Genomic DNA, 27,666 nt, shown 5'->3' on the forward strand with positions numbered 1-27,666 from the left:
ACTGAGAGCTGGAACCACGAGGGAGAGGATATGATCTGACTGCACCTACTGCTGGTGCGCACCAGTGGACCACCAGCGAATTGTTTGTATTAAATATGCTGGTGTACCCAACTTGTGAGCTGTGTTGGCCGCCGGGTGCCTCTGTTGTCATGGCACCCTGCGTGACCGCACAGCTTGCCCACCCCAACGGCTGGCCCTGCTGACACACACTGACGTTACTACTTAGACATCCCTCAATATTAATACAGACATCAGAGTAAACACCAATAAACTGTGGAAACAGAGCTGATCCCCCCAAATTTATAAAGGTTTGCTTAGAGGATTTATTGTAAGATTAAATCATGCCTCCTCCTCTCTCTCCCCCATGCGCTGCTCTGTAGGCTGGAAGGAAGTGAAGAGTAATCACAGTCTCCCAGCACAACGCCACCTGTGGCTGCATGGGGAACAGCTGTTTAATGTAATGCTTGCAGGACGGCCAGCTGCCGCAGAACCTCTTTGTTTCCGTCTCTGCAAAGGGCTCCAGGCACTGCTTGTTGTGAGTGTGAGCCACTGTAAATTAGGGGCAGAGGGCAGAGGGCACTTGTACTGCGGTCAAGACGGGTCTGGGCAGGAGGAGAGTGCAGTGCAATCAGTGAACTCCCCTCCTGTGGGTCACCAGTAGACTGGTGCACCTGCCCAGGATCAGAGCCGGTGCAAGGATTTTTGCCACCCTAGACAAAATATAAATTTGCCGCCCCCCCATGTGACATCACAATGCCCCACCCATATGATCTGCCATATGAACTAACGCCAGTGCTGCACACAGTGTGTGTTTACATTAAAAAGCCTGCAGGGACCAGCTATGGACACCACAACCACTTCATTAAGCTATAGTGTCCCTTTAATGTGAGGTAAATTATAGATTAGTGTCACTAATAATATACTAGATTGCCTACTGAGCTTTACAGAGCGCTCAGGCGGCTGCAGCATTTAAAGGGCCGGCCCGCCGCGGCCGGTCCTAAAAGAATTTCGGGCGGCCTGGGGGGCAATTGCCTTCCTGCCCCCCGGCCCAGCCCGCCCCTGCATATGATCTTATTCAAACATTTTGTTATAACTGACCATTTTTAATAATTGAAGATAACATTTAAAAATGAATTCCTGAGTAGTGATGTCCCGAACGGTTCGCCAGCGAATAGTTCCTGGCGAACATAGCGTGTTCGCGTTCGCCACGGATGGCGAACATATGCGATGTTCGGTCCACCCCCTATTCGTCATCATTGAGTAAACTTTGACCCTGTACCTCAGTCAGCAGACACATTCCAGCCAATCAGCAGCAGACCCTCCCACCTCCTAGACAGCATACAATTTAGATTAATTCTGAAGCTGCATTCATCTTTTTTTTGTGTGTGTTTGTGTTTATTATACATTATCCTCCATAGCCAGTAACCTGTGTTTATTATACATTATCCCCCATAGCCAGTAACCTGTGTTTATTATACATTATCCCCCCATAGCCAGTAACCTGTGTTTATTATACATTATCCCCCCCTAGCCAGTAACCTGTGTTTATTATACATTATCCTCCCATAGCCAGTAACCTGTGTTTATTATACATTATCCCCCCCATAGCCAGTAACCTGTGCTTATTATACATTATCTCCCCCACAACCAGTAACCTGTGTTTATTATACATTATCCTCCCATAGCCAGTAACCTGTGTTTATTATACATTATCCTCCCATAGCCAGTAACCTGTGTTTATTATACATTATCCTCCCATAGCTAGTAACCTGTGTTTATTATACAGTATCCCCCCATAGCCAGTAACCTGTGCTTATTATACATTATCTCCCCCATAGCCAGTAACCTGTGTTTATTATACGTTACTCATATCTGGTGTAACAGTAGTGTACATTAAAAAAAAAATACAGGGGGCTTGTTGTCACCTTTCGGGGACCCTTGGTGTTGTACGTGGCTGGGTGGAGGAAGAGACCTTCAATGACATCAGTGAGGACAAGGAACGGGACATGGCTAGCTTGGTATCCAACCTTGTGCAAATGGGGAGTTTGCGGTTGTGCAAATGGACTGTTTGCGGTTGTTTGCGGTGCGTTAAACGGGGAGTTTGGTCTGTCACTGTAAAGCGGGCGTAACCCTTACACTACCTGATGTTTTAAAGCACGTTATTCCAAACAATTTAGGAATGTTAGATGATTTATGCCCTTTATGGATTAAAACCAGACTCTGCATCAACTATGTAATTTTCCATGGGAGTTTTGCCATCGATCCCCCTTCCGGCATGCCACAGTCCAGGTGTTAGTCCCCTTGAAACAACTTTTCCATCACTATTGTGGCCAGAAAGAGTCCCTGTGGGTTTTAAAATTCGCCTGCCTATTGAAGTCTATGGCGTTTCGCCGGGTTCGCCCGTTCGCGAACATTTGCGGAAGTTCGCGTTTGTTGTTTGCGAACGGAAAATTTCATGTTCACAACATCACTATTCCTGAGTAATTCCTAAAATATTTACGACCCATTCAGTTAATTTATTGTATTTACTTCCATCAATTTGAAGTTTCATTTGCAAGTCTGATGGTTAGTGGATAAACATCAGAAAGTAATAATATAGTAAAAGAGAATTAGTTGATTGTGTTAATATTCTGAAAAAGAGCTGACGTACTGATAAAGTGCACGTTACTGATAGTATAAATGTACCTATACAAGCTATGTGAAATTTCAGAGCACATGACTGCCAAAAGATCGAGATCCAGAGTATTTTCCCCATACTAAGAGCTAATGTATGTAATACCTCCTGAGTTTTCAGTGATACTATTGACTACAAAACAATTTCATGGAGGGGTAACCTATAGTTTAAAATACCCTAACTCCAGACATTTGTACACTACAACTCCCACGAACCTTTGCCAGGCACTTTTATATTTTTGGCTCATTAAAATTCACAAGGTTCTAGTTTACAACTTTTTCCCCCCTGTGCTCTAAAAAAATAATTATACCAATAATCAAATTCAGACTTTCTAAAAAACCTATTCGGAATGCCATCTTTCCCGTAATGGTCATATGTCTTCTACTAGTGTATGGGCTCTAAATCGAGAACATTTTTTGAGATACAGTGTGTGATTTTTGAAGGCAGAAATTAACATTAAGCTGTCCAAAAATTAAACAGTCTCATGAGCCTGCCAACAACCCTTCATCACTGTGGTAAGCAAGACCTTTCAATAGCCGAAGAGTAATCCAAGTATATTCTTTCCTGCTGAGTAAAACCGCTTCTTCATTTCTTTTCCTCCCACTCATGCTGTGGCTATTACAGTAACTTGTTACAATTAAAAAATGTATATGTTTATCAGCAAACTGACATTTGTTGGATAAATAAAAAATTCAAATGGATGTTTGTTTTTTCTGGTAGGGTGTGAAGAATTGGCAATTGCTGCTCCTTTGCAGAGTACTAAGGGGCACAGCATGGCTGTCAACACCTTCCAGAGGAAAGATTTTCAGGCACTGCTGGAACCTGGGACTTTGGAGACCAAGAAGCATATTGCTGGCTGGATAACCATGCTCAAATATAAACCGCTTGTCACCTAAATCTTATACTAGAGTGTGTTAGAGGAAGTATCCATACAACGGCCAATCTCCAATCCCATCAAATATTACAGGTTATTGGGGCATATTTACTAAATAGTGAGTTATAATGAATTAAAAACTGTGTATTAAAGTTTACACCCCATGAGCAGCATTGTATAAACAAAAGCTGACAATTTTTCAGCTGTCCTATTTAAAAGAAAATAATAATAAATCATTTAATATTTTTGCAGTGCATATGATTGTAACAGACAGGCCTGAGGTACCCCAGTGGCAATCTCTAGGCGTGGCAAAACGCAGTACATGTGGGTTACTTGAGATGGCATGCACAATTTTATAATAGAAACAGGATAGCAATAAAGAAGTTTTAACAGAGAAACATCAGACACATGAATTAACGTTTAGCAGAAGAGGTATCTAAATGAGGCAGCCGCCTTTGTATTAAGGTGTTAGTTTTATCAAGTTTGATTTGTCTGAATAGATTATTGTAAAGCATGATAAGTCAGGCTAGGTATTCATGTGTATACTACTGAAACTCATATGAGCGAGATACATGAGTGTTGCAGGCTGAATATGTGTGGGTGCTTTATAATAGCAGAAACGTCATGTTAGATTCCCAAACTGAGGAGACCACGGGTTCCCCGTCTCACTGCACTGTGCGGATTGTGTAAGTCGGGCCCAGCCACCCCAAGACGGGTGTGGTAGTGGGTGCGTCAAGTGTAGTTATGTTAATCAGATCTGGTGTGTGTCAGTGCCAGGTATGTGTCTTGTGCGTGAGTCCACTCTATGCAGTACATTATCAGTTAATTGTGAAAGTTGGCTAGCTGCCAGTACACCCGCTTTCAGCCGGGCGGTTATGCAATAACATGTGGGCATACATACAAATCAAGTCACTGATCGCATGACCCATGGGTAAGATTGTAGATGCAGGCTGGCATGCCAAAATCAGGGGGACAGTCCACCTTGTGAGCGACTTCGCCAGCTGAGTGCTTAGAGGTCAAAGTCCTAGATCAGCTGAAGCCCCGCTTGGTAACAGGCTTAAGGGGTGACATGAGAGCAAGAGGCAGGGATTAGTGGCGCTTTAAAGGAAAACTCCATGCACTACAGTCTACCTAAATGCTTGTGGTACCAGGAGTGCCCTGACACTCTCCTACAGTAAGATGTCAAACCATTTCAGCACCATTTCAACACAGTTTGACAATTCACCTGGGTCCTATGAGGGCACCCAGGGCAGCATTGGCCACATCTGGTCTTCTCCAGCTGGAGAAGCTGGAATGCTCTATAGAAGGACCATGCCTATTGGCTGAGAGTGATAGCTGAGTATCCTTAACCAACGAGCACAGTTCTTCATGCTTTACTCTACAGAGACATTTGGCTTCCCTGCCACTTTTAATTCAGTAATTAACTGAATATCACTTGTAGTTTGTTTACTTTTTCATGCGATGCGCTGCTTTTTAAAAATCTATATTAAAATTTAGCAGATTACATTGTAATCCACTTCAGTCAAGGCACGACCATGGCAAATATTACAAATCAAGAGGATAAATAGAAACATTACTATTTCTAGGCTAACAAGGTTATTCACTAAAGTGAGAATTCAAGGTGAACTCAGTTGAAATTAAGTTCAGGAACTTAAAGGACCACTATAGTGCCAGGAAAACAAACTTGTTTTCCTAGCACTATAGTGCCCTGAGGGTGCCCCCACCCTCAGGGTCCCACTCCTGCCGGGCTGAAGTGGGAGGAAGGGGGTTAAACACTCACCTTTCTCCAGCGCCGGGCTCCCTCAGCACTGGGGACTCTCCTCCTCCTTCGGTCGTCATCGGCTGAATGCGCATGCGCGGCAGGAGCCGAGGGCGCATTCAGCCAGTCCATAGGAAAGCATTTCTCAATGCTTTCCTATGGACGCTGGCATCTTCTCACTGTGATAGTCACAGTGAGAAGCGCGGAAGCGCCTCTAGCGGCTGTCAATGAGACAGCCACTAGGGGCTGGATTAACCCTAAAGTGCTGCTATGTTTACAGCAGGCAGGATTAATCCTAGAGGGACCTGGCACCCAGACCACTTCATTGAGCTGAAGTGGTCTGGGTGCCTATAGTGGTCCTTTAAATAAAAATACTTAAAGGACCACTATAGTCACCCAGACCACTTCAGCTCAATGAAGTGGCCTGAGTGCCGGGTCCCCCAGGTTTTAACCTTTCAGAGGTAAACATAGCAGTTTGAGAGAAACTGCTATGTTTACATTGCAGGGTTAATCCAGTCTCTAGTGGTTGTCTTCCTGACAGCCATAGAGGCGCTTCCCCGACGCTCAATGCGAAAATCCCATTGAGCATGCCGAACGTCCATAGGAAAGCATTGAGAAATGCTTTCCTATGGGCATTTTTAATGCGAGCTCGGCTCTCACCGCGCATGCGCATTTGGCTCCATTCGGGAGTTGACGTCAGAGGGGGGAGGAGAGGTCATCAGCGCCGAGGGAACTCGGCGCTAGATAAAGGTAAGTGGGAGGAGGGGCCTTAGGGAGGAGGGGACCTAAGGATTATATAAACAAACTTGTTTTCCTGAAACTATAGTGATCCTTTAAAGCTCCATCAATTTGAAATTCACATTTAATTCTAGTGAATAAGCATGTAACTGCTAAGTGGATGATCTGACCCACTGTCATATTGTGACTTCTATCAGTTTATACTCAACCTGATTTACTTTAGTGAACCTGGTTTTGTTTTATCATTGGATGAGCCATGGACTTCACATGCACATTCCGAGGCTTGACCCTTTCAATGAAGGCTGGAGAGCCGACACAGCTCACATGCACAGGCCGACAGGAGAACTTTACTCATAGTTGGGGCGGAGTCAACTCTACAGTGGGCGGAGCTAAATCAGATGTGGGACAGCGCTAAAGGCAGCCTCCATTTGCTGCTCTTACTGCTGCACATTGAGGGAAGCAGGAAGGAGTCCCTGCTTCCCCAACAACTACACACCAGTATGTGTGAGACCGTCTGCCTGTGGCTGTCTGTGACTGCGTGTACGACTGTCTGCCTGTGACTGCATGTACGACTGTCAGGGTTCTTACCTGAGGTTGGAGTCTGTAGTGCAGATATGTTTGCTCACCCTTGCAGATAGACACAGTCCAAGGTGACCAGATAAGAAACCACCTGGACTGTGAAGCTGTGCATGGGAGCTGTGCAGGAAAGGTGATACCCTGCTGATGACTGATCAATCTCAGATGAAGCACAGCCATAGACGAAGTCCATCCTTCCCAGAACAATTATTAAATGTATGTGATGTTTGTGTGTTTCTATGTGTATGTCTCTGATAGAGATATATATATATATATATATATAGTGTGTCATTGTGTGTGTATGTGTTTAGTAGATAGATTATTTGGTGTCCTTAAATCTTGCAATACCACATAAGGATAACAAATAAGGGAGTTATCTATTAACCCCTTGAGGACGCAGGACGGTTCAGGACCGTCATCGGCATTTTTGCGTTGCCGACCGACGACGGTCCTGAACCGTCCTAAATTTAAAATGTACTTACCCGATCGCCGTCGTTCCCCCGGCGGCGATCGGCGGTGCTCCCGGTGTGGGGAGACTGCCTGCAGCCCAGACAGTCTCCCCATGGCGGTTTAGGACCCCTGTGGCCATGTGATCGCCCAACAGGGCGACCACATGGTCACAATAGGTGTCCAAGTATCTGCCTGCAGGGGGACTGTCTGTGCTGACAGGCAGTCTCCCTGCATGTGTAAAATCATAAAAAAAAATAAAGTTATAGTTAATAAAAAAAATATATATTATTATATATGTGTATATATATGATATATAGACATATATTATACCTATATAATATATGTCTATATATCATATATATAATGTCATGCTAAGTGTATTTTTATATTAATATGTACATATATTAATATAAAAATACACTTATAATTAATTTGCACACGTATATATATAATATATATAATAACTATATATATTGTATATATATATTATTATAAAATACGAATAATAAATAATTTAAATTAAATTAAAAAAATTAAAAATAATAATAAAAAATTGAAAAAAAATTATATATCTATACGAAATTTTATTCTAACTGTATTTTGATATTAATATATATATATATATTTATATCAAAATACACTTAGAATGAAATTGTATATATATCTATGTATATTTAAATAAATAAAAAGAATGCGAACTATTCATATGTCGATATACAAAATTACATAAATAATTATATAAATATACACGTAGACTTCAAATATATAAATATGCATATATATTTAAATTCTACGTGCGTATTTAGGTAATATTTTTACATAATTAAGTTATTTTATTGATTGCAATTTAAGGGACCTGCCTGCCAACCCAGGCCGAAAGACCAGAGAATTTAATTTGCTATCACTGTATTTTACCCTGTAACGTTCTACGACACCCTAAAACATGTACATGGGGGGTACTGTTTTACTCGGGAGACTTCGCTGAACACAAATATTAGTGATTCAAAACAGTAAAACATATCACAGCGATGATATTGTCAGTGAAAGTGACTTTTTTTGCATTTTTCACACACAAACAGCACTTTTACTGATGATATAATTGTTGTGATACATTTTCCAGTTTTGAAACACTAATATTTGTGTTCAGCAAAGTCTCCTGAGTAGAACAGGACCCCCCATGTACAGGTTTTATAGCGTTTTTGAAAGTTACAGGGTCAAATATATAGGTCAAATATTTTTACATTGAAAATGGCCAGGTTGGTTACGTTGCCTTTGAGAACGTATGGTAGCCCAGGAATGAGAATTACCCCCATGATGGCATACCATTTGCAAAAGAAGACAACCCAAGGTATTGCAAATGGGGTAAGTCCAGTCGTTTTTAGTAACCACTTAGTCACAAACACTGGCCAAAATTAGCGTTCAATTTAGTTTTTTACTTTTTTCACACACAAACAAATATGAACGCTAACTTTGGCCAGTGTTTGCGACTAAGTGGCTACTAAAAAAGTCTGGACATACCCCATATTGAATACCCTGGGTTGTCTACTTTTAAAAAAATATGTACATGTGGGGTGTTATTTAGCAATTTATGACAGATAACAGTGTTACAATGTCACTATTGATACATTTTAAAAATGTATGTTTTGAAACCGCAATATCCTACTTGTACTTATAGCCCTATAACATGCAAAAAAAAAGCAAAAAGCATGTAAACACTGGGTATTTTTGAACTCAGGACAACATTTTGAATCTATTTAGCAGTTTTTTTCATTCGCTTTTGTAGATGAGTAAAAGATTTTTCACATAAAATTCAAAAAACGTGTATTTTTTTCAATTTTTCATCATATTTTTTCATTTTTTTTAAATTAAATTAGATGAGATTATATAAATAATGGTATGTAAAGAAAGCCCATTTTGTCCTGAAAAAAACAATATATAATTTGTATGGGAACAGTAAATGAGAGAGCGGAAAATTACAGCTAAACACAAACACCACAAAAGTGTCAAAAAGATGCCTGGTCGCAAATGTACAACATCGCAAAAAAAGTCCAGTCCTTAAGGGGTTAAACAACTGAAAGATTAAAACTAAAAAAGGGCTTTTTAAATTCTGATCTTTAGTAGATAGTAGCTGTTTAGTAGATAATTCCCTAAATTTGTGCCCTTGCGTGAGATTTCCATCTGTTTAGCAGATAGCTGCCTTATTTGGTGTCCTTAAATATGGCAATCCCATGCATTTCAATGTCAACACTACATACAAACCCCACCATTAAATATAACCACACTGCTGCATTCAAAAACCACACTACACACAAATGCATGCTTGCATTCAAATGCCAACACTACGTACAAACACACCTCTACATTCACTCAAACATACTCCATACAAAAATATGCTTACATTAAAACACACAAACACTGCTCAGTGCTAAATACATTTAAAAAATGAGGTTGTTTTATACATTTTAAAGTCCAAAAAAACGGCCCGCCCTGGGTGCCAAATGCTCTAGGTACACCCCTGGCTCTACTGAGCTGCCTTTAGCTGCATTTTTACAAAACACTGCCTCTATAGTCTATGACCTGTAATGAGAATGGCCCCAGGGTGCTCTAAGCACAACACAGTTTACAATAATGCAAAGTGCTTATGGTGCATAGACTGACTCTTTTATTTATGTAAAAAAAAAAACATTAATAATTACCCGACTACAGAGAATGGAAAAAAAAAGCATTATTAAACAAGACAGACTATATATCTTATTTGAAAATAGTAGTAAAAGAACATGTATTGATAAATGATATAAGAGGAGGGGATAAGCCTAAAACTCTTTAGGGTATTATCAAATTCAATTTAGGCGAAGCAACAAGTGTCACTCCATCTCTTAAAAGAACATGTATCTCTTTGAGACAACTGTATGATTCAAAACCTTTAGCTTTGAACATTACATGACAGTTGCCTCACTCAAAAGGCTGAAAAAAGCAGGTAAATATATATATTTTTCTTTCCATATTTACCTGCTTCTTCTTTCATATTCTTTCCACACCCACTTCAGGGGGTACACCGATCTAAGCAATGAGTGTCCTGTCCCTAGGAATGCTGGAAAACTGCAGTGGGGATGCCTGACACATTTACGCATGAGCAGATGGAAGATCTCTTCACCTTTCTGACAGGGTTAGGCGAGAGGCAATTTGAGCAGTGTGATCACATATAGCGGCCCCTATCTCACTTCTATCTCCTGTTTTTGTCATTAGTGGTCTAAACAAACTGAGATAGGTGGGTAAGAAGGAGGCTGAAGAAACTCCTCTAGCTGGAGGTGTGCCCAATGATGCAATCTGACCAAGTTTAAAGTAAGTGTATAAATGTTTATTACATACTTATAAAAGTTTTTCTTGCTTTATTTTGTTTTTTAGCATGCCATTATCTGACCAAAGATAACACTGCTTTGACCAGCCCTGTCTTTATATTGCAATTATGGCAGCTCGTATCTTACCGAAGAAGTACTCCTTTCCCTAAAGTAATGCAATGCCACTTGACACAGGGAAAATCATTTGTTTCATTGAATTTATTGTCTTATCTTATTGTGATTTTAGAAAAAGTCACTAAATCAATTTTGCAATTAACAAATTGGTTTCCATGCTATATTAATTACATAATTTGTTTTGCCGTCAAAAAAGATTAAAACCCACTGACCTAAAAAACAAAAAGTAACTTACCTGGTGGAAGCCCAAATAGTCTAAAATTGTTGCTGAAGCATAGAATATCATGCCTTCTGTACTCACAACCAGCGCAAACCCGTTCAGGGACTGTAAAAAAAAAAAGAAACAAGACAAAGATGGGTTATTACAATTCACAGCAAAAGGAAGAAAACGTGTTATTTCCTCAATTTTAATTGTTAACATGCAGGTTGCTCACAGTTATTTTAGTCTTGGAATTTATTACTTTTGGAAGATCAAGAAAAGGTTCTTATAAGTAAAGTGGAACTGACAAACACAGTTTTAATAAGTTGCATCTGGAAAACATTCAATTGCAAGAAAACAGACAAGAGGGAAAGGTCTGTCCACAGCTATGTAATGAGATCTGGATCAAATAGCAGTGTTTTCTAAATTAAAGGAATCCCTCGCAATATGAACTCGATAAGCTCAGAAGTTTTGTTATTACAACTGCATAGCTGCCATTTCTGTGAAATAAAAAAAAAATACTGTTGGACTTTAGAAAGAAAGAACAATAGGCATGGTGGTTGTATAAAAAGCGTAACTCTGGGCCAAGGTTCGTCAAGTCGAGTAATCACCATGGAAACTATGAGAATGTTCACGCTAACTGCTCCACTACTGTTAGTTTAGATTAGTCTACAAAGAAACCCTACAAATAACTATGGGACAGAACTCACACTGCTCACCACTGAAAGTATTTATACAATTTTAGAAAGGTCCTAAATGACAGTGAATTGAGCAGTGAAATTGCAGGGGAATGATCGATACACTAAAACTGCTTTATTTAGCTAAGGTAATTTAGGTGACTATAGTGTTCCTTTAATGACACATGACATGTGTGACATGTCATGATTCCCTTTTATTCCAGAAGTTTGGTCCTTAAGGGGTTAAACCTTTGCCCCTCTAAATTAAGACTATGTCTTCTTGTTGTGGTAATTTTTTTTCTTTTAAATATAGTCTCCTCCTTTACTGTGTTGATTCCCTTTATGTATTTAAATGTTTCTATCATATCCCCCCTGTCTCGTCTTTCCTCCAAGCTATACATGTTAAGATCCTTTAACCTTTCCTGGTAAGTTTTATCCTGCAATCCATGAACCAGTTTAGTAGCCCTTCTCTGAACTCTCTCTAAAGTATCAATATCTTTCTGGAGATACGGTCCCCAGTACAATACTCCAAGTGAAGTCTCACCAGTGTTCTGTACAATGGCATGAGCACTTCTCTCTTTCTACTGCTAATACCTCTCCCTATACAACCAAGCATTCTGCAAGCACTTTCTGCTGCTCTATTACATTGTCTGCCTATCTTTAAGTCATCAGAAATAATAACCCCTAAATCCCTTTCCTCAGATGTTGAGGTTAGGACTCTATCAAATATTCTGTACACTGCCCTTGGGTTTTTACGTCCAAGATGCATTATCTTGCACTTATCCACATTAGATGTCAGTTGCCACAACTCTGACCATTTTTCTAGTTTACCTAAATCATTTGCCATTTGGCTTATCCCTCCTGGAACATCAACCCTGTTACATATCTTTGTATCATCAGCAAAAAGACATACCTTACCATCAAGACTTTCTGCAATATCACTAATAAAAATATTAAAGAGAATGGGTCCAAGTACAGATTCCTGAGGTACCCCACTGGTGACAAGACCATGCTTTGAATATACTCTATTGACTACAACCCTCTGTTGCCTGTCACTCTGCCACTGCCTAACCCATTCAACAATATTGGAATCCAAACTTAAAGATTGCAGTTTATTGATAAGCCTTCGATGTGCAACAGTGTCAAAAGCCTTACTGAGATTTAGGTAAGCAATGTCTACTGCACCCTGATCTATTATTTTAGTTACCCAATCAAAACAATCAATAAGATTAGTTTGAAGTAAACCCATGTTGTCTCTGATCTTGAAATCCATGTGATTTTAGACGTTCAACAATCCTATCCTTTAACATGGCTTCCATTACTTTCCCCACTACTGAAGTAAGGCTTACTGGCCTATAGTTGCCCGACTCCTCCCTATTACCTTTCTTGTGAATGGGCACAACATTCGCTAACTTACAATATTCTGGGACTTCTCCTATTAACAATGATTGGTTAAATAAATCTGTTAATGGTTTTGCTAGTACACCACTAAGCTCTTTTAATAACTTTCAGTGAATTCCATCAGGTCCCCTTTGACTTATTTGTCTTTACTTTTGACAGTTGAAATAGAACCTCTTCCTCTGTAAACTCACATGTAACAAATTAGTCATTTGTCCTTTTTCCTAACTGATGCCCCTTTCCTGCATTTTCATCTGTAAGTACTGAACAAAAATATTCATTGAGGTAGTCAGCTAGACCTTTATCCTCTTCAACATACCTTACTTCTTTTGTTTTTAATCTAACTAATTCTTGTTTTACTTTCCTTTTCTCATTTATGTATCTAAAAAATGTTTAGTCCTCTTTTTTTACTGACTGTGCTATTATCTCTTCTGTTGAAAACAGGAAAAATGGGCAAACGAAAAGATCTTTGACAAGGACAAAATAGTGATGGGTAGATATCCAGGTGAGAGCATCTCCAAAATTCTCGGTGGAACAGTGGTTAGCTTGTTTGTTTGCTTGTATGAAACAAGTGAAAACTAGTGATGTAAGGAAGGACAACCGGTAAACTGGCATCAAAGATATGGGCACCACAGCCTCATTGATGCACATGGGGAGTAAAGACTAGCCCGTCTAGTTCAATCAGACAGACCAGGTACTCTAATTCAAATTGTTGAAAAACTTAATGCTGGCCATAATAGAAGGGTCCAGAACACAAAGTGCATTGCAGTTTTATGTGTAAAGGACTGTGTAGCCGCAGACGGGTCAGAGTGCCCATAAAGATCCCTGTCTATTGCTGAAAGCTCCTTCAATGGGGACATAATCATCAGAACTGGACCATGAAGCAATGGAAGAGGCTTGCCTGGTCTGATGAATCATGTTTTCTTTTAGATCTGGTGGATAGCCAGGTGCGTGTGCTTTGTTTACCTGGGGAAAAGATGGCAGCAGGACACACTATGGGAACAAGGCAAAACACAGGAGACAGTGTTATGCTCTGGGCAATGTTGTCCTGGGAAAACTTGGGTTCTGGCATTCATGTGGATACGTATCACTTACCTAGAGATTGTTGCAGCCACGTAGACCCCTTCATGGGAGTGGTGATAAGTTCGAATAATGAACTCCCCTTAATTTAAAGGGGCGTGAAGTATATTTTCTTGATTTCTCAATACGCAAAACTTCAGGCAATATCATTGGCTAACATGTGGCAAATGGCAGGAGCCAACCACTTATGACCTAAAATGCATATAGATTTTCCGCTAGAATCTTCAAGAAACATATTTTGAAGTTATTTTGTTATCCAGAAACCAATTGTCTCTAAATTCTAAATGTGAAATTGCTTATTGAGTCAATATTGTGTATTTAATACAAAATGAAATGATTAAAAATGAATAAACATCCTAAAATATTAAGTGGTAAATCACTTTGATCAAATAACAGAAGTGTCTATGATATGTGATCTGGGGCATTCATTTAAGATAATACTTGAAATATGATGAGGGGGAATTAATCAAATATGCACAGAATATTTGTTTTCTTTTCTTTGAAATTCTCCATACACTTCCAGCATCTCATATTAAAAGATTCCTTTTTTTCTAATTTTGCAAATGGAAACAAAGACTTGGCTTTTAAATCATGGATTACATTCTTCTTTAATATGTATATCCAATTATGCATAGTCACGAAAGGTGCACCTGCTACTTACACTCAACACAATTAAGCCTGCACAGTGTCCCTTGGGGCTGATTGTGCTTTTATAATTATCTCTGTAGGGATACTATAGAAAAAAACTATAAAAGCAACATTTTAGAGCTCAAAGAAGCTAAAGAAGTGTCAATTCACAAAAAAACACGTTATTCTAATTTTCCTCCCATAAAACACATGATCACTTGTCAATTAAATCTTTAGAGTGTAAAGGGAATGTTAGTCTTACAATTTCTTCGAACACTAAATTGAAATATTTCATAAAAAATGTTTTGTGAACTATTGAAGAATTAATCAAACAACCAAACTTTTGACTATTTTTGTGTCTATATCTAGTGTAGTATAATTTATAATCATGGTTTATGGATACAGATGTTGTGATGAGTTTTTGGTGTAATATAGATGGTGGTGGTCCTATATATGCCTAATTAGAAAACCTATCTTAAGAATAAAAAATAAGGTAAAGGAGTTATCGAGGAAATCAGAAATTAGAATAAATAGTGTGCACATAGGATGTGAGAGAATAAGCAGCTTTATACTCCCTTGCAGGGCCGGATTAAGAGCCTATTGGGCCTGGTGCTGACAATTATGATGGACCTAATTACTGAATCTTATAGACAGAAAACACTAAACCAGTTATACCTCCCAAGCATCTTGTAGCTGGTGGAGATGGTGCTGGAGGGAAACTCACAGGATATAGCTTCAAGCAAACACATACCCTATGCTAATCTGTCGCTTTCATCTTTCAAGTAAATCCATACCCCCTCGTCAAGGCAAAGGAAAGGTTTTTTTACTGTAAGAACAATACGGATGTGGAATTCTCTGCCTGAAGAAGTGGTTTTATCAGAGTCCATACAGATGTTCAAACAGCAACAAGATGCATACTTGCAAAAACAGAATATTCAAGGATATAATTTTTCAATGTAGGGTAATAACTGCTTGATCCAAGGATAAATCGGACTGCCATTCTGGGGTCAAGAAGGATTTTTTTTCTTGTTTGTTGCAAAATTGGAAGTGCTTCAAACTGTTTTTTTTTTGCCTTCTTTTAGATCAAAAGCAAAAAATAAATGTGAGGAAGGCTGAACTTGATGGACGCAAGTCTCTTTTCAGCTATGTAACTATGTAACTATATGTAACAGCAGTGTCCGGTGAAGCAGGATTTTGGTAGGCGGGAAAAAAGGGAGGGTCACTAATATGAATCCCATAACCAGAACTGCCCAAAGGGACAAACATGCACAAAAAGGGTTTGTGTCTGCACGAAGAATTAGATGTTCAGCCTGGTGTGAATGAAGGCTGCCTGCCAACCAAGGGCATTCTGTGCAGGCAGCACCCTGAGCTTGGCATAAACGTGTCTAATGATGCGCTAGCCCTACGCTTTCTATGGAATGTCTCCTAGCATTCGCTGGTTCACTCCTCTCCTAACCTTCTTACTAGCAGCCAGAAGCTCCTGTTATACAGAGAAAAAGACAGAGAAAAAGTGTATGTAGTGAGTATAGAAATAAGGGAACATGCCACAGTGTTAGAGACTGAAGCAGCAAGAGCATTTGCATAGTGCGCAAAGTCAGCTTTACCTTAACTAATTTCATTGTCAGACAGTCTACACCAAATTTGTTCCCTTATGTCCCTCTTAAATTTTCATACTTAAGCAAGAGCTTATTCCATAGGCATGGGCCTGGAGCTGCAGCTCTATCTGCCCCTATATTAATCCGGCCCAGGTCCCTTGTACAATTGCAGCTATGGGCCTGAAGGATGTACAGCATTTCTAAATTATGGCTTGTGGTCTTTACCACACTTGTAAGTATTGTTGAAATAATGTGCAGATGTTCTCACAATTCAGATACTGCATTATTGTGGCATTATTACAAATTGATAAAAGATATCAGCATTTTATAACTATAATTATCCCAAAGTTCTTCTCGTTTATTGTTTTCCTTAAGTCTGCACCATTTAGGGCTTAAAAGAACATTATAGTGCCAGGATCACAAACGTATTCCTGACACTACAGTGTCGCGGTTAAAGGGTGTTTAAAGGGACACTGTTGGCACCCAGACCACTTCAGCTCAAGTGTTCTGGGTGCTGTGTCTCTTTCGCACTTAGTGCTGCTATGTTAAACATAGCAGTTCCATAGTACTGCAATGTTTACATTGCAGCTCCAAGTCTACCCATAGTGGCTGTCTACCAGACAGTCACTAGAGGGCTTCCTGAATTGAAACAGACCTTTAGTCTGGTATCTGACGCTGGATGTCCTCACGTCAGATTTTTGGTGAGGACCTCCAGCGTCAGATTTTTCCCCATAGGAAAGCATTGATTAATTGGGAAATCCTAATTGCCTAATCGCATTAGGTCTCCCCCCGCCGGCTGATGTCGGTAGCGACATCCAGTACCAAGGGACATCAGCGCTGGAACATTGGATTTAATTAAGGGGTGCAGGGGAGGGGGACACTGTAGGGAACTATAGTGGCAGGAAAATGGCTTTGTTTTCCTGGACCTATAGGTTCCCTTTAAACTGACATTTTTTCCACGCTGTGCCAGTCTTGCCACGGCTGGCTCCGCCTCCATATTTGAGATCAACAAACTTGATGATCTCAGCCAATCTAATGCTTTCTCATAGGCCATTCAAATGTAAGCTCATCTGCTACGTCAAGGCAAAACTTCATAGGTGAATTCTACACTAACAATTCACCTTGCTGCTTTTAGCTAATAGGTAAAATCTCTAATAAGACAGAGGGGCGTATTTTCTAAACCCCAAGGACTTGAGAAGGAGGAGGGGCAGAGCCAAATGCAGAGCTGGCCAATCAGCATCTCCTCATAGAGATGCATTGAATCAATGCATTTCTATGAAGGAAGTTCAGCACCTTCATGAGGCTCAACATCAGCACTGCACAATGACCCAGGAAACACCTCTATAGGGTGTCTGAGTGACTGCCACTGGAGATGTCCCTAGGCTTTAATGTAAACACTGACTTTTTTCTGAAAAGGCAGTGTGTACATAAAAATGTCTTGCAGGGGCATACTATAAACACCAGAACAACTACATTAAGCTGTAGTTGTTCTGGTGACTATAGTGTCCCTATAAACCCCCTGCATTTAATTAAATCCTGCTAAAGATATGGCACATAAACATACTGGTAGATAAAAATGCATATAGTAAGGATATGATCCAAAGCACAATGGTGATCAGCTCTGACCAGACTGTTTCTCTAAGTTAAGTTAAATAGAAGTTCAATAAAGTTATGTAATAATATAGAAGAGCTAGGATTTGATGTCATATGGAATAAAAGTGAGCTATCTGTTCAGTAAAATGATATTCCCCTTGAAATTAATTGATTTTCTGGGAATAGACTCGAAGAAAGAGGCATGAAGCCAGTAAACAGCCTAATTGTACGAGTTAATCAGTCCCACATTCTAGGTTCAGCACAAGAAGAGTCTAGTGGACAGAAAGGGATGCCAGTTGTTAATGGTAGTGAGAGATAAACCACAGAACAAGTTACAAGAGGGTGGGGAGATATTTGTAGACAAGAAAAATGCTAGCAGTGTGCAAGATTAACTTTGTTTGTTAGAAACATGGATTGACTTTAGATCAGTTGTTCTTTTCCAGACCAAGGCACACTTCAATGAGAAAAAAGTCCAAGTTGTTAAAGAAAACATTACCTGCCTATATGTTGCCCAATGCTTAATATCAGTTTGATGCTTACAGTCATATTAAACAAAAGCCTTTCTGTATAGTTCAGCTAAATTCTGTTTTACATGCACAAATGATGTTACAACACCCAAGAACTGTAAGGACGAGATAAGAAAACCCTGAGTTGGAGAACTTGCAGAGAATTCTATTGGACAAACTGCATCACTGGGATATCTGCAAAACGTATAAGAAACAGCTTTTTATCTGATTATGTGCGCGCCAGCTAAATAACATTGAACGTGCTAAAACCTCACTTTGTTTTGTAATTTTGCTTATCTGTTCAATAATAATATTTTAATTTGGACCAGTTGTTTCACGTGATTTTATTATCCTCAACAAAGTCAATCCTAAATTTTTTTTATTTCATCGTCAACTCCTACATTTCACATATAACTGAAGCCTTACTGGAGACATGAATACTTCTTGCTAATTTAATGCATTTGTTTTAATTCATGACCAGATGGGAGTCACAATATTAAGGCTGGCTCCTATTAAAAAGATTTAAAAAAACAAAAACAAAAAAAAAACATCTGCATTAAGCTTACTATAGTTTTAAAATCAGTTGTATTTATGGCACACTTTAAGGTGGCTTGAGGCACATCAGTGTGCCACAACTGAGCAGTGAGACTACAGAGGCATGATTTATACACCAAAACTGCTTCATTAAGCTAAAGTGGACACTATAAGCAACAAAACAAATTTAGCTTAATGGATTGGTATTGGTGAAACGATCATGTCCATGCAATCTAACTGTTTAATTCTCTGTCCAACATCCTTTATTGCACAGTCTGTTTAAATTAGAATTTCTTATCTCCTGTTCTAGCCGTTTGTACCCTACAGGAGGCTCCTGTGCGTAAATAAAGTTTACTTAACAGAGAGCATAAAAACCTCTAAAGAAAGTAAGATCTGAAACCAATTTTTCATAAAAACTGTGTGAGTCACAGCCAGGGGAGGTGTGCCTATGGATAAATAAAAAGAAACAAAAGTGATTTAAGTCTTACATTGCAGAAAATTGAGCAGTGAGACTGCAGGGGCATGATCTATACACAAAAAAAACCTAAAGCTAAAGTTGTTCTGGTTGTTACAGCATCCATTATACCCCTTAAGGACCGCAGACGTATGAGGTATGTCCAACACGAAATGGTCCTTAAGGACCACGGATTTACCTCATACGTCCGCAGTAAATTTGGAAAGCCGCTCTAAGGGTATTACCTCCCCCCCCCCCCCACACTGCCGGGCACCCAAGTGATCGCTCCCCGTGGAGTGATTACTTCAGGGTTGCCGCACGTGGAGCCCGGCAGTGTAGGCAAAAGCATCGGAAGCCTTCAGGCCTATAAAACATATTTAAAAAAAATAAATTTTAAAAAATGAACCTCTACCCTCCCCATGTACTTACCGATTGCCACCATTCCCCTGCTGGCAATCAGTCTTCTTCTTAGGGGGGACTGTCTGGGCTCAAAAATGGTTTGGAAATAGCAAAGTGCCACTTGTACTTATTGCCCTATAACTTTCCAAAAAAGCTAATAAAATGTTAACATTTGGTATTTATACACTCAGGACAAAATTTAGAAACTATTTAGCATGGGTGTTTTTTGGCGGTTGTAGATGCGTAACAGATTGTTGGGGTCAAAGTTATAAAAAGTGTGTTTTTTTATATTTTTTCATCATATTTTATAATTTTTTGTAGTAAAATATTTGATATCATAAAAATAATGGTATCTTTAGAAAGACCACTTAATGGCGAGAAAAACTGTATATAATATGTGTGGGTAATGAGTAAGAGGAAAATTACAGCTAAACACAAACAGCGCAGAAAAGTAAAAAGATCCCTGGTCCTTAACGGTAAGAAAATTGGTCTGGTCACTAAGGGGTTAAAGAGTAGGTAGTTAAATTATGATAAACTCAGTAAAACGAGGGAAAGGAGACGTGGACTTCATCTCTAAGTTGCATGTTGATGACGAAAGTGAGAATTTTAAAATACATCTATCTATATATCTATATACTTTTTTTTTTTCTTAAACTGAAATGAAACTTGGTCTGGGAATAAAATGCTGCTAATAACATTTGATTGGAGGAGCAAGGTGTCTGGCCACTCATGCCTAGAACCAAACCATTGCATTGAAAGAGAGTGCAGGTAATATCAGCTTGGAGGATGAAGGAGGCGAGTAATCCTTATTAAACTTAATTCCTGAAATAAGGATTGGTATATTTTGGACTACAGGTTCCCTTTAAGTGTTATTTCTAAAGAGACCTGAGAATGCTAATCTATCGTTTTCCTGTATTTTTCTGCTGCTTGATTCAGCACCAGGCAATGTAAGTATTAGAAATCATTGAGTGAGAGAGAGACAAACATATTGTTGAAAAATAGAGCTGGGAAAAATAGAGGAGGAGTTGCTAAAATTTGCTTGTTTCGATCTAAAATTCGCTATACATTTTCACATTTTCCACAATTTCTGGCTTACTGAATAAACCTGTTATCTGTTGGGTTTGATTTATGCAACAAAGGCAAATAAACAGGTGCCAAATTACAATTTCTTTGGATCACAAAAGTGTTTCAACTTATGGTTTCTTATAGCTCTGTCTTGTGTTGTGTACCTCAAACACAGGGTGGGACACACATTTCAATACTTTAAATAAGCAATAATTTGAGCCGGCAATAAACAATGAGCACATCCAAACAATGACTCTTAGATTTTGTTTGTTTCTCGCCATTTGACAAGCTGTAGCCATGAGCATTCCTAGAAACATCTAATCCAACAAGGAACAGTACGGAAAACTATTAAACATTCACACTTTCAACAATATAATGCTAACTGTGTATTCGGATACATGTCATGTTGTCTCATTATGCTGCTTATATTATGTTTTTGGAAGCTCTATGATAAAATTTAGGAATTACAATAAATATTTGGTAATTCACATCTACAATTACTTATGGAAAAAGGACAATCTCAGTTTCCATACACATGCAGGGAGGGAGCAATCTGAAGGAAGTTGCCTATATTTTTACTCCTATGATCATTTTGCAGGGCAGCGTAAACTGAAAAAAATGAACTTTACATCTGTCAATAAAGATATTTCCTGATCAAACATGGCAACATTTACACATGGTTAGCTCCTCCCCTTATAGCAGAAAAGACAGGAAATAGAACTCTGAAATAGGTATAAATAGACCCACCCCTTTCCCATCAGGCAGTCTTATTATTACCATAGGCTCTGCTGAGAGTACTTCATCACTACCTGAAGATAAGGTCAGAGTAAGTATGCGATTGTTTGTTCTCATAAGGAATAATGAATATCTTCTACTATCCTGCTTATTATGTGTGTGTTGCCACAATGGATCATGTGGTTCTGGTTACCATCTTTTCATCGATGTCCTGCCTATTGCATATCTCCTACTTATATTGCTCAACAGTTTCTAATCATTTTGATTCTAATGTTTGGCATAATTTGTACAATTTACAATATTTTTAACTTTAAATGTAGGTCCTGACGTGGTTATGAAGACTCGCAGTTACCTAGGAATATTTTTTTTTATAGCAAGATTACTCCAGAGCAGGCCTGTAGCGTTACCATATCCTACCATTGATGTTGATGAGATAATAATTACCAAAATAAAAAATGAAATACATATATTATTTGCGATTTTGTTTTTGGGGGGGGGGGGGAGGAGAACGATGCTTTACATGATCGGTAACACCACTTCTTCCTTGAAGACCAAGATGTAAAATATTAAGTATATATCTAAAGTCTAGCTTTTAAATTTGTGGAAAATATCTGTCAGCACACTTACGTTGTTCCTTCACCATGTCTTACATATACAGATTATTGCTGGTATGTTATGAACTGCAGCTTAATAAATCCCTTATGTTTGCATTTTAAGCTGTGCTTATTCGATTACAGTTTAAAAACCTAATAGCATCTATCTCTCCTCTTACATTGATTTAACTCTGTAGTGACCAGACTGTTTTTCAGTTTTCTTACGGTTAAGGACCAGGGCTGTTTTTACATTTCTGCGGTGTTTAGCTGTAATTTTCCTCTTACTCATTTATTGTACCCACACATATTATATACAGTTTTTTATTGCCATTAAATGGTCTTTCTAAAGATACCATTATTTTCATCATATCTTATAATTTACTATAAATTTTTTTATAAAATATGATGAAATAATTAAAAAAAAACACTTTTTCTAACTTCCCTCAAAATCTATTACGCATCTACAACCCTCAAAAAACACCCATGCTAAATAGTTTGTAAATTTTGTCCTGAGTTTAGAAACACCCAATGTTAACATGTTCTTGGCTTTTTTTTTTGCAAGTTATAGGGCTATAAGTACAAGTAGGACATTGCTGTTTCAAAATATATATTTGAAAAATGTATCAATAGTGACATTGTAACACTGTTATCTGTCATAAATCTCTGAATCACAACTCACATGTACATATTTAGACAACCCAGGGTATTCAATATAGGGTATGTCCAATCTTTTTTAGTAGTCACAAACACTGGCCAAAGTTAGCATTTATATTTGTTTGTGTGTTAAACATTCAAAAAAACAATTATGAACACTAACTTTGGCCAGTGTTTGTGACTAAGTGGCTACTAAAAAAGACTTAACATACCCCATTTGCAATACCTTGGGTTGTCTTCTGTTTCAAATGGTATGCCATCATGGAGGTTATTCTCATTCCTGGGCTACCATACGCTCTCAAAGGCAACATAATCAATCTGGCAAATTTCAATGTAAAAAAAATGGAAAATCAAGCCTTATATTTGACCCTGTAACTTTTAAAAAAAACACTATAAAACCTGTACATGAGGGATACTGTTATACTCGGGAGACTTTGCTGAACACAAATATTAGTGTTTCAAAACAGTAAAACATATCACAACAATGATATCATCAGTGAAAGTGCCGTTTGTGTGTGGAAAATGCAAAAAACTTCACTTTCACTGACAATATCATCATTGTAATACATTTTACGTTTTTAAAACACTAATATTTGTATTCAGCGAAGTCTCCCGAGTAAAACAGTACCCCCCCATGTACAGGTTTTAGGGTGTCATGGAAAGTTACAGGGTTAAATATAGTGCTAGCAAATTAAATTCTCTGGACTTTTGGCCTGAGTTGTCAGGCAGGTCCCGCAAATTGTAATTATTAAAATTACTTAATTATGTAAAAATAATACATAAATATGCATATAGAATTTAAATATATATACATATTTATATATTTGAAGTCTACGTGTATATTTATGAAATTATTTATGTTTCTTCTCTGCCCCAGGCTCTCCCTGCTAATCCTCTGCCCCAGGCTCCCCGTTTTTCCTCTGCCCTAGGCATATCATTACTAACAGTGCAGATACACAGAAACACACTGATACACATGCAGATACAAAGATGCATATAAACACACTGATACACATGCTAATACACAAATACAAACATTGACATACATAAAAATACACTCGGAAACATATTTGCAGATACAGACACACTGACACAAACACTACCACACATAAAGATCCATAAACACACAGATACAAGCACTGACACACATACAGATACACACACTACATATGTACAGATACAGACACACACAGTGAGACACATACATATACAGACACACAAAGACACACATACAGGTCCAAATATTAGTCACTCTCCAGCTTCCTAATTTTTGTTTTTTATTGATGACAAAAATTTGAACTGGGAATTTACCTGCTAAGCAGCCCAATATGAAGGAGTGGGGACAAAGAGTAGGTGTGTCATCACCCATGACATGCCCACAGTGGGAATGTCAATTTGATGACCCTTCATGGCACCCCATGCATAGATCCATGATGGGCTCCAACACAGGGAAAATACCTTAGCTCTCCTTAGTCATCTAATGTGCTGAGTCGGGGACTATTTAGGATCCACCCTATGTTTAAGTTGCTTTCATTAAAGATGAAAAAAAAAAAAAAAAATAGTAAATTTGCTATGACACTGTTTTCATTATAAAGAAAATGTTTTTTATTTGTGCCAATTTTTTTTTACATTTCAGTTAGCTATACAATAGTTGTTGATGTAATTTGTCTCTTATTTTCTCCTCTCGTCTTCTTTATTCTTCATTGTTAATTTATTATTTTTGCCCCTTCTCTGTTCCTCACTTTCTTCACTATCGCTATCTCCTTGTTTATCTCACTAGTCCCCTTTGTTCTTCATATCTCCCTCTTTAAAATATTCTTCTGTCTTTCGGTTTCTCCGCCCATCTTTCTTCCCTCTGTTCCTCTTTAGTCCTCCCTTTTCCCATGTGTTTCTTTAAATCCTTCTGTAGATTCATTATACAGCCCAACATTATTATTAATATTATTAATATTAATATTATTATTGGTATTTATATAGCGCTAACTTATTCCACAGAGCTGTACAATAAAAGGGGAATTTACCAAATGAGACAATAATAAGAGATAGAAGTTACTCTTGGAGGCCGTAAGCATTCCTAAAAAGATGGGTTTTGAGAGACTTCTTAAAGGATTGAAGACTAGCGGAGAGTCTGACAGGAGGAGGCAGGCTGTTCCAAAGGAAAGGTGCCGTCCTTGAGAAGTCTTACAAGCGTGAATTTGCAGTAAGGGTGCGAGCAGCAGACAGGAGAAGGTCACCAGTAGAGCAGAGAGACCGAGAGGGGGGTTACCTATGAATCAGTGAGGAAATGTAAGAGGGGCTAGAGTTGGTTAGGGCTTTATAGATAAGGGTTAGTATTTTAAATTGACACCTGTAGGGGACAGGAAGCCAATGTAAGGATTGAAAGAGGGGTGAGGTGTGAGAGGAGCAACAGGAGAGAAAGATCAGCCTGGCAGCAGCATTCATCACAGATTGTAGGGGGGCAGTACGGCTTCTGGGGTAGACCAATTAGGAGAGAATTACAGTAATCGATGCGAGAGATTACTAGAGCATGGACAAGCTCCTTGGCAGAATCTTGAGTAAGAAAGGGTCGTATGCGGGCACTGTTTTTAAGGTGGAATCAACAGGTTTTAGCAAAAGACTGGACATGAGGCGCAAAGGTGAGGCCAGGATCAAAAGTGACATCAAGACAGCGAGCTTGAAAGGATGGGGTGAGGTAGGTACCGTCAACCTGCAGGGAGAGTGAAGGAGGAGGATCAGTGTTATGAGGAGGAAAAATAAGAAACTCAGGTTTAGATAGATTGAGTTTCAGAAAGCAGCAGGACATCCAATCAGAGATAAAAGAAAGGCATTTAGTGACACGTTGTAAGACAGCAGGGGAGAGGTCAGCAGAGTAGAGATATATCTGAGTGTCATCAGCGTACAGGTGGTAGTGGAATCCAAATGAATTAATGAGTTTGCCAAGAGAGGCAGTATAGAGAGAGAACAAAAGGGGACCAAGAACTGAACCTTGAGGGACTCCGACTGAGACAGGAAGAGGAGAGGAGGTGTCATTGGAAAAAGAAACACTGAAAGAGCGTTGGGAGAAATAGGAGGAAAATCATGAGAGGGCTGTGTCACAGAGACCAAGAGATGAGGAAGTTCTATAGGAGGGACTGCATAACTCCATGCATGATGATTAACATACTATTTCATGTGACTTACACTCTGCATGTGTTGATATGGAGTAATGCGAAATTCAAGCATGGGAATAAAGAGCAGGTTTTGCTCCTCCACCATCTGTAGGTCCCCTACTGCAGTATGATGGCAGTTATGGACCACAAGTCTCAATATGCTAGGTCTGCTATACAATCCACAGCACCTGGAGTCCCGGAGATTGACAGTATTTGACAAAAAAAACATACATAACTTCTTTTCTGAAACCATAACAATTTTTGAATCCCAAATGATTTTCATGATAAACTCTCTTCAAAAAGTATCATAGGCAGGAAAATGTGATCTAAACAGCCTTTCCCTAAATCATAGGTCCTCAGAAAAAAATAGATGCCAAAATTCCAGAGAAATATGCAGCCACTCCACCAAATCTGGCAGCTCATAAATCTTTTTATGAGACACTCTCCAGTTATCTGGTACGATAGTAATCAAATCCATCCTCTCTCTGCAGAGCTGAGTTTTTTTTTTGTTTTTTTGTTTTTTAAACTCTCACGTGGTAAAACTACTATACACCTCTCTTGGCACACATTTGAAATCAGGATGTGGTATATAAAACACAAATGCTTTTTGACATTTTTCTTTTTTTCCTGATCTGATATAACACTTATTTGTACCACATGAGCAGAAAAAAATAATAATCTGCAACTAGTATCTTTGGTTATAATTACCCTATACTCTCAGTGGCACAAGCAGAAATAATGACAATTCTAGAAAGATCTAGAATGAAAACATACAATAAAGTATACTTTAACATACTTTACCAATCAGAGAAATTTGTTTTAGGTAATAAAAACGAAAACGTTACATACCCTAGGCCAGTATGATAGAGACAGGGCTATCAATGACTTAATCCTGAAATTACTCTGGAATAAACTTGAAAATACAATATACATAAAGCAAATAACCCCAAATATAATCTAATATTAACATTGGGGAGCTATAAGGCTAAAGGGAAAAACAGTCCAAACGAATCCCAGTCACAATACCAACCAAACTATAAGACTACTAGAACAAAATATCTATGGTCAATTTTGTGGGGGCTATGAGGTGAGACCAACAAAATGTCTCTATGAATCATAAATACTGCTGAGACTATGAGAAGGAGTAGGACCCACCTACTACTATTTTAAGTACACTTAGCCTCTTAGATTGAGATTTAGTATACCTGAAAGCCCCACTTGAAAGGTAAACTTACATTATGATAACACGATACTAACAAAAGAAGGATAATGGGAATCAAATAGTTTAATTTAAAACCATTTCCCCATTATTACTAAGCATTTTACTTTAGCAAGTATCTTACATAGCAATATGAGCAGGCGATTATGCATCACTATAGTTAAACATGAGAGAATCATAAATTATTCTAACAAGTGGTTATACGTTGATCACAGGGTTATGGTTATAGGTGTTTTATGGCTATAGGTTCTTTAACTAATAGGCTTGCAAGGTTTCTTCCACACATCATGTACCCTAAATAAGATTGCATTTCATTGTCTGTTCAACACCTGACAGCAAAGGGAGCCCATGTGCTTAAGTAGATGCTTATTAGCGTGGTTGGAAAATATCTTGCAGGGTTCTATGTTCATGGCTAATAACTGAATCCATTACTTACAGCATAATACACTGTGATGGATAGAAATTAATGTGAGTAAAATGTATATTTACAATGTGTACCTGTGCTCATTCATACTCAAAATAGCTGCTAGAGCACCTCCTCCCATCGACCAAGACCCTCGTGTAGTAAGATGGCGTCTCCGTCCGGAGCTACACCTAAGATGACGATGACATCAACACCCTGGAGGAAGTCTATCAAGATTAAAC

The 27,666-nt window shown here is 38.6% G+C and overlaps 1 protein-coding gene across 2 annotated transcripts in view; it reads right to left on the reverse strand.

Annotated features, from left to right (window-relative positions):
• The window catches only part of AHRR (aryl hydrocarbon receptor repressor), a 386,440-nt gene that overhangs the window by 129,910 nt on the left and 228,864 nt on the right, over nt 1–27,666 (reverse strand). For both annotated transcript variants that reach the window (XM_063451896.1, XM_063451895.1), the window contains exon 5: nt 10,780–10,869. In XM_063451896.1, the coding sequence (XP_063307966.1) occupies nt 10,780–10,869 (90 nt within the window). The remainder of the gene's footprint in view (nt 1–10,779; nt 10,870–27,666) is intronic.

The sequence above is a fragment of the Pelobates fuscus genome, chromosome 4 (assembly GCF_036172605.1).
Source record: "Pelobates fuscus isolate aPelFus1 chromosome 4, aPelFus1.pri, whole genome shotgun sequence".
NCBI lineage: Eukaryota > Metazoa > Chordata > Amphibia > Anura > Pelobatidae > Pelobates > Pelobates fuscus.